Source organism: Gorilla gorilla, chromosome 20 (assembly GCF_029281585.2).
Source record: "Gorilla gorilla gorilla isolate KB3781 chromosome 20, NHGRI_mGorGor1-v2.1_pri, whole genome shotgun sequence".
Classification (NCBI taxonomy): domain Eukaryota; kingdom Metazoa; phylum Chordata; class Mammalia; order Primates; family Hominidae; genus Gorilla; species Gorilla gorilla.
Genome location: NC_073244.2, coordinates 22095257 through 22103544, shown reverse-complemented (window position 1 = coordinate 22103544; position 8288 = coordinate 22095257). Strand labels below are relative to the sequence as shown.

Genomic DNA, 8288 nt, shown 5'->3' with positions numbered 1-8288 from the left:
CGGAGGAAGGCTCCTAAGAAAAGGGAGCTCCAAAAAGAGGGACCGAAGGGAAGGGGATGACAACTAGCACTTGAGCTGCTGTGTGCCTGTCTCTACCCCATGCGAAAGACTGTATGGAAAGCACTACTGTGTGCACCTAGTGTGTGCCAGTCTCACTATATAAAGCGCACTTACTGTGTATCAGATACTCTACATAAATTCTGTCTACTATGTGCCAGGTATGCCACATAAAACTCACCTACTGTGTGCAGCATGCCGTACATAATGTAAGCTTACTTTATGCAGAGTACTTCATATAAAGCGTGCCTACTCTGTGCCATGTGCTGTATATAAAGCATACCTACTGTGTGTCAGGTGCTCCACATTGAGCATGTCTACTATGTACCTGGTGACCCACAGAAAGCGCACCTACTCTGCATCAAGTAATCTACATAAATCTTGTCTACTGTGTGCTGGCTATTCTACATATAGTGCACCTACTGTGTGCCAGGAGCTCCACAAAAAGACTGTCTACTGTATGCTGGGAGCCCTTCACAAATCCTGTATCTTGAGTCCCTGGCCCTTTCTATAAACCATGCTTGCTGTGTACCAGGTGCTCTAAATAAAGCACACCTACTGTGTGCCAGATGTTCCACATAAAATGCTTCTCCCATGTGTTAGGTCCCCTACATAAAGTAAAACTACTCGGTGCAACATACTTGACATAAAGCACACATACTGTGTGCCAGGTACACTATATAAAGTGTGCCTTATTGTGTGCCAGATATGCTACATAAAGAGCACCTACTGTGTGCCAGGTATGCCGCATAAAGTGTACCTACTATGTGCTGGGTACGCCACATAAAGTACACCTACTGTGTGCCAGGTGCTCTACATAAGGTGCACCTACTATGTGCCAGGTGCTGTATATAACATGCACCTGCTTGTGTCAGATGCTCACCTGCATCACAATTCCCAAAGCTGTCCCACCACCCTCCCAACAGCTCCCTAGGCCAGAACCCTGGGCATTGTTGAAGAGACCTGAGTGATGGCATCCAGAGGAGGGAAGGTGTCCATTTAACACAAAAGCAAACTGAGTCTCAGAGAGGGCAGGCCTCTAGTCCAAGTTGCAGAGCTCATAGGAACTCAAGACTATGAGACCCTCAAGTCCAAATCCGTTCCCTCTGCCATGCTGCTCCACCCCCATTCTTTAGTGTCAATGCCATATTAATATAGGACATTTATAATGGAGTAATCTCAGGCAGTGTGATAGCCTCAAAGGGGAAATATCTTGAGGCCCTTGGATCAGCACCTGGCTCCTTCTCCCACATGCAGGATTCTCCTCCCAACAGATCCAGGGCTCCCCTCCTGGCCCTCCCTAGATCCTGCCCTGAATTGCCCTGTGGGGTGGACTCAGGTGAGGGGGGCGCTTGAAGGAAGGGGCTCCTAGCAGAACTGCTGAGCAGGAGGGTGGGGAAGACAGTACTCCTGACACTGGCTGGGTACTGGGGAGCCCCTAGACCACCCTCACCCCACTACCCCTGCCAGCTCAATCAGCCAGGGGATTCAGGCGCCTGGTCCTACAGCTTCATTCGCGTAGGGTGCATCCCCCAAAATCCCCACTACCTCTGCAAGGACAGACCTCACCTGCTGGTGGTTCCATCCTTCTTAGGCTCAGGGAGCAAAGCCAGAGGTTGATGAACAGGCAGGGTCCTAGGGACACAGAAGAAAGTGCCCCCAGTGGCTAGAGGGGCTCAGCTCACTGCAGACCTCCTGTGTGCCTGGGATGGGCAAGCAGGTTAGAGCAGGAATGGCGGCCATCGACATTGCCAACATGAGTCATGGAGCCTGTTTTAAGTCTTTTAACTATATTAACCATTTTGTTTTTCCATTTTACAAATGAGAAATCAAGTCTGGAAAATACTTAAGTGACTACCCACAGTCATACAGCTGGTAGATCTGGGCTGTGCACCCAGACCACCCACCCAGCCTCACATTGTGCCCCCCTCACCACCAGGCTGTGCTCCTTCATGTCCGTAAATGGGCGTTTCAGCAGCAGCACCTCACAAGGTTGTTGCAATAACTAAAACAGATTATGCATGCAAAATGACATTTCAGGGATAAAAAGAAGGGAGTAAAGGGGAAGTTCATCTACTAAACATGTGTTAAGTGGCATCATCTCCCCTCACATATTGTCACCAATTCTCTCAGCAGAGCAGATCTTTTCTGTCCAAACAGCCTGCAACTTTTCCCCTGATAGCCGGACTGGGTATTAAGCCTTGCCTGTCATCCTCTACTCCTACTCCCACTAAGCAATAGTAGCAGAATAGACAAAAACAACTCCTCCTCCCATCCCCACCTGGGGAGCAGAGCCATCGGCATTGCCAACATGAGTCATGGAGCTCAGGAACAACCACCAGCACCTGCACTCACCATTCTATCTCTTTAGGCTCGCAGACCTTCAGAAACTCTTGCATCTCCTGCCCGCAGCGCTCCTGGTATTCTGGGTGCATTGCAAGGTTGTACTGGACCCAGGAGAGACCACTGGTCCTGGTGTCATAGCCTGAGGGGCAGCCAGGCAGTCTTGGGTCCCTGGGCTGCTTCAGCACAACAGGGTGGACAGCACCCATGGATTGAGGGCTTCAGAGAGGATGGGGGAAGGGGGATGGGAAGGGTGAAGCCATCCAGGGTCCACCCACCACGTCCCTGGGATGAGACATCTTGGTCCTCACTGGGATCCTCTCCCTCAAACATGAAGGTGTCAGCCTCCGCTCTTATGTCCTCATCAGACAACTCCTTCCCATCTTCATCCTGGAGAGAAGGCAAAACACCCTTGAAAAGCACACAAGCTCTGAGGACTCCTCAGTCTAACATGAAATAAACTCTGAAGATCCATCCTCTTTCCAGAAACCCAAGCCCAGCTTGCACTCCTAGATGTCTCCTGGTCACCATCACCAGAGCCCACACCATGCAATCTTCCTCACTGGCTTCCTTCCTTCCTCTTTTGTCCCTGGTGGGAAGAATCAATGACACATGAATATTTTCATGGTTTCTACATGTTGAGAACTTTCTGAGAAAAAGTTACTGGCAAATGAGCTTACAGGATAATTAAATAACAATTCGCCTTGGAAGTTAGAGATTAAGTATTGCTCCAAAGATGTATACTCACATTCCAGTGTGGTAAATGCAGACAATCTTATTTATTTCCCCTGAAGACATTTATGTTGTAAGTCTACAGACTATTACATCTCACTGGAGAGAATTGGTTTACGCTTCAGAATAAAGCACTCTCTCTTGCTCTCTCTCTCTCTCTCTCTCTCTCTGTCGAGAAAATAAATAGAAAATGTGCCAAGACTCGTAATGTGGAGTCCCTCTCCTAGGGCGCAAACTCTGTTCCACATACAGATAAAAACATTGCATTGCTCTTGGAGAAATGTGGTTTGGGAATGAAGCCAATGCTACAATCCTACTCCGGCTGCTAGTGTTGCTGTGAGCAATAAATGGGCTGCTGTGATCCAGGTGTTTAATGCACTTGTTACAATAGACATCTGTCACAATAGAAAAAGTCATGGACAGAAGAAGACATAGACATAAACATAGAGAAAGATATAGATATAGACATAGACACAGACACAAATATAGACAAAGATATAGACATAGACAAAGGTATAGACATAGGCAAAGTCATAAACGTAGGGAAAGATGTAGATGTAGACATAAATAGAAACAGACAAAGACGCTGGGCGCCGTGGCTCACTCCTGTAATCCCTGCACTTTGAGAGGTCAAGGCAGTCAGATCACAAGGTCAGGAGATCTAGCGCACCCTGGCCAACATGGTGAAACCCCATCTCTACTAAAAATACAAAAATTAGCTGGGCGTGGTGGCGGGCACTCGTAGTCCCAGCTCAGGAGGCTGAAGCAGAATCACTTGAACCCAGGAGGCAGAGGTTGCAGTGAGCCGAGATCACGCCATTGCATGCACTCCAGCCTGGCAACAGAGCAAGAATCTTTCTCAAAAAAAAAAAAAAAAAAAAAAAGAAAGAGAAAAAGAAAAGAAACAGACAAAGACACAGACACAGACAAAGATGTAGACATTGACAAAGACCAAGAATTAGACAAAGACAGACACAGACATACAGAAAGATATAGACATGAGCATAGACAAAGGCATAAACATGACATAGACATAGGCACAGACATAGACAAAGACAGACATTGACAACGATATAGCTGTAGATAAATACATAGACAGACATTGACAAAGAGAAAGAGATAGACATAGACATAAACATACACATACACATACACATAGACAAAAAGACACAGAAATATACATAGACATAGACAAAGACACAGGCACAGAAAAAGACAAAGACATAGATACACAGATATGACATGAACAAAGACATATAGATCTAGATATAGACATTGACACAGAAAAGACACTAAACATAGACATAAAGACTGAGATGAAGACATACATAAAGATATAAACAGACATACACAAAGACATAAACATAGACATTGACAAAGATATAGACAAAGAAAAGACACAGACATAGACATAGAAAAGACACAAAGACATAGATATAGACACAATGAAAGAAAAAGAAGCAGATACAAAGACAGACACTAGCAATGACAAAGACAAAGACACAGACATAGTCATAGACACAGACACAAATTCAGGCATGGACAATGACCTAGACATAGACATAGACATAGATATAGATATAGATATAGACATAGATATATTAATACATATATAGACTAGCTTATTAATGCATAAATAGAGTAAAATCTTATACTTCTCAGTTTCACATCTAGCAGTCCCCTGCTAGGTGCATTCAGCAGAGTCATCTCTAAAACCTATCTCTGACCTGTCCCTCCCTTCCTCAAGCACCTGCCATGACTCTCCAGTGCCCTCTGGATCAAGTCTAAGTTCTTTGATCTGACATTTGACATTAAGCTCCCTTCTGCTTCTTGAATTCAAATCTCAGAGAAGTCCACCTTGCTAATCAGGAGCACATCAATGAAGTCCAAGGTCTTGGACTTGGCTTTGGCTTGGAGGAAGTCATCAACACCCTGGCTAGGGAGGGTGTGGCGTTGCTCCTGGATGACAGCGTCTGCGAAGTCATGCCCCAGGCGGCAGGCCCTGTGGAAGTGCCGCCCATCATGGGTGAGATAATACAGGAAGTCCATGTGCAGGAGGATCTGCTGGTTTCTTTTTGCCACAAGGGAACTGAGCTCCAAGACAGAGGCAATATATTCACTGGGCTTCCTGAAGGATAAGGGCAGAAAGGGAGGCAACAACTTAACATATCTGAAGCCCCAGAAGCACCTCCCACCAGCAGCTAGGAGCTACCTCCTATCAGGAAACAGAGTATACAGTTAACAGATGACCCCACACATACAGAGAGGGGGTCAGCCATGAGATTGATTCTCCAAGCCCTTATCTCCCTGCATCCCATCTCTGTGAGATGCCTTCATGCCCCCAGGCACCCAGAGCATAACTTGAACATCATGCTTTTATTCTCTCTCCCCTGCCTCTGGTATATAATCCTGCCCCTTCTCCTTCCTGAAACTGTTCACAAAGATCAGACCTCAACCTCTTCCAACTGTCCCTACCCTACCCTAGCCTCCTTGCATCCAACGTCAACTCCATTTAGTGTCCACACTACAGTCAGTCCCTCACAGAACTCAGCTTTGACCATGCCCATTAGCTCAAACCCCTTCAATATCTCCCTGGAAACCTCATGATAATGTTTATACCAGTCATTCAAAGACTGTGACACAACTCCTCCAGGTAGGCACTTCTGCTTGCCCTCATCAGTTCTCTCTCCCCCAGCCTACTCCTTTGGGTCCATGGCTCAAATTCCCAGCCCCTGGGCAAAGACTCACTCCTGACATTGGCTGTCAAAGCTGAAGACACATTTCTGCAGACTATCCAAGGTCATGAGGTTCATGTGCTCAAACATGTCCAGACAGGCATTGTGCTCCAAGGTCAGGAGGTGCCACTTGGCCTAGCCAGAGATGGGGACAGAGCTGGAGCTTGTCCCTGGCTTCCTGGAGCCCCTCCCCAAACCCAACCACCAAGGCACACTATTCCAGCCTCTTCGTTTTCTCCCCAAGAATCCCTCTCCAGCGGTAACCAAATTGCAGTGAGAGTAAAAGTTGTTAATATTAAGAGATGGAGATGCAAGACTGGGAGTCAGGAGACCTGGGTTCAAGTTCCAGCTCTGAATGTCCTTGGTGAACTCCTTATCCTTCCCTACGTTCTACCTGTCAAATCTTGAGGAACAGTTGAGATGACTGCCTTGGTGCCACATAAACAAGGTTAGAAACCCTGTTTCACTACTCCAAGCTCACTTATTAGCTGGGTGAACTTGGGCAAGCTCCCTAATCTCTCAGACCCACAGCTTCATCCTCTACAGTGAGGCAAAAATATCTCCTTCAAAGAATAGTGACATCAAATCAGTCAATATACACTCATACCATGGGATGGGCACATGGCATTGTTTATGGCATATAGTGAGGGTTCAATAAATGTTGGCTTTCCTTATCTGCCTTGTTATAAATTGATTACAAAAATATCTCTATGTTGGGACAGGAAGTCCTCCATGAGCCCTGAGTATCCCTTTTGGGTATGCTAAAAATGCAAAACACTGAGTTCTTAACTTCAGCCATTTCTGAGAGTTGTGTGTGCAGAGAACAGCATTCAAGAATAAGGTAATGACTCCCTTTGGACCCGTATCAGGCTTACTTTGCTTGCTATTCCCTAAGCCTAATGCTCCTTCCCTGTAATGCAACATACTACCTGAGCAGGCATTTATAAAAGCTCAACAATGTCACCCGAAGGGATTTGGGTATCCTGGAGAAACAATGCAATCTGACAGGAAACACATACTCCTTGCTGTGCCATGAGTAATAAACCACCCTTTGCCTCTGACCCAGGAGTCTCCTGTCTTCTGGCAGAATCCATGAAATAGTAACAAGCTAACTTATCAATTTGCAAGTTTAATAAAACCCCAGAGACTTCACAAAACCCTCGCCCCAATTCTTCACTTACCCCCATATCCACACGCTTGGCAATGTGATTTTTTAGCGACTTTCCTTAAGAGACAGCCTATTTTACTCCTCCTCTCCTTTTCTGATTGTGTGCTGGGATTTTGGCTTTCAATGATGAAATGCAATGTGGTGAAAATCATGAGGTAATAACTAATGAAGCTAAGCCTCGTGTCACTCCATGGAAACCTGCCTGCCTGCATTGTGAACCATGGGGTGCCTTCTGGAAGGAGAGAATCACATGGAGGAACATCCAGGGGTCCCAGCTGGGGCCATCTGTATCAGTCTGAAGCCAGCCAAAACCCAAACATTGAGAGAACTCAGCCAACACCTGCAAGGCTGCCTACCTGACTCCAGGTTGCTCATGTACCATGACTGATCCCTTCCACATAGAGAAGGACCTGCCAACTGTCCCATAGACTTATTAACATTCATAAACCTTTATTGTTTTAAACCAATGAGTTTTCAAGTGGTTTCTTATCAGCAACAGCTACTATGCAATTGTCGTCGTGACCCTCTTGATTTTATAGGGCTTGGGTGACAGAATCATAGAAACAGACACCTTCTGGGCACCTACTGTGCACCAGGAACATGACTCCATTACATCACCTTGACCACCTTTTAAGTAGGGATTATTATACCCATTTTACAGATTAAAAAAAAAAACTAGCGATCAGAGAGGAAGAACAATGGCCCAATGCCACCCAGCAGAGCCAAAATTCTACACCAGATCTGTCTGTGGTCCTTCCACCCCAAGTCTGCAGCTGGGACCTTGGCTTCAAATAACTCACGTGCATGATGTTCACACTCTCATCGAAAATCTTCATATAGGGCTTCAGGATGTTGAAATGGAAGGCAGGCATCAGCATCCCACGGTGGCAGCTCCACTTGTCACCAGCACTCTGCAGGAGCCCGTCCCTTAGCAGGGCAGCCAAGGGCCATGGGCAAGGTCATCTTCCTCCCCTGGTCCCCCAACTTTTTTCCCAACCCTGTTCACCTGCAGATACTCACACAGCCAGGGCTTCAGGAAGCCGTAGAAGACCTTGTCCTTTGGTGCAATGGTGGCTGACATGAATGGGGACAATCAGGGGCCATGGAGGTGGGTAAAGGAGGGACTTTGGGGTTGGGGGAAGTCTCCCAGCTAGAGGTTTGCACTTCTCCCCTCCGAGCCCCACACAGCAGGAAGAGGGCCAAAGAGAGAGGAAGAAGAGAGGATGGGGGAGGAGAGAGGAGACTAGACCAGG

General features: G+C 46.6%; 1 protein-coding gene across 1 annotated transcript; it reads right to left on the bottom strand.

Moving 5' to 3' along the window:
- Positions 1 to 2408: 2408 nt before the first annotated feature.
- On the bottom strand, positions 2409 to 8092 carry LOC101135418 (cytochrome P450 4F2-like). The gene is made up of 6 exons (XM_004060236.3): positions 8058 to 8092; positions 7836 to 7962; positions 5881 to 6002; positions 4990 to 5260; positions 2712 to 2790; positions 2409 to 2542 (listed from the first exon to the last, which is right to left on the bottom strand). The coding sequence occupies exons 2-6, from the start codon at positions 7911 to 7913 to the stop codon at positions 2409 to 2411; spliced, it is 684 nt and encodes a 227-aa protein (XP_004060284.3). The 5' UTR covers positions 7914 to 7962; positions 8058 to 8092.
- Positions 8093 to 8288: the final 196 nt, after the last annotated feature.

What these genes read in the sequence shown, in the direction of transcription:
- LOC101135418 (XM_004060236.3), bottom strand. Translation starts at nt 7,913, where the DNA reads ATGCTGATGCCTGCCTTCCATTTCAACATCCTGAAGCCCTATATGAAG. An exon ending in AGAGTGTGAACATCATGCAC is followed by an intron (nt 6,003 to 7,835) that starts GTGAGTTATTTG and finishes ATCTCTGGCTAG; the next exon opens with GCCAAGTGGCACCTCCTGAC. An exon ending in ATGTGCTCCTGATTAGCAAG is followed by an intron (nt 2,791 to 4,989) that starts GTGGACTTCTCT and finishes CCTTCTCTCCAG; the next exon opens with GATGAAGATGGGAAGGAGTT.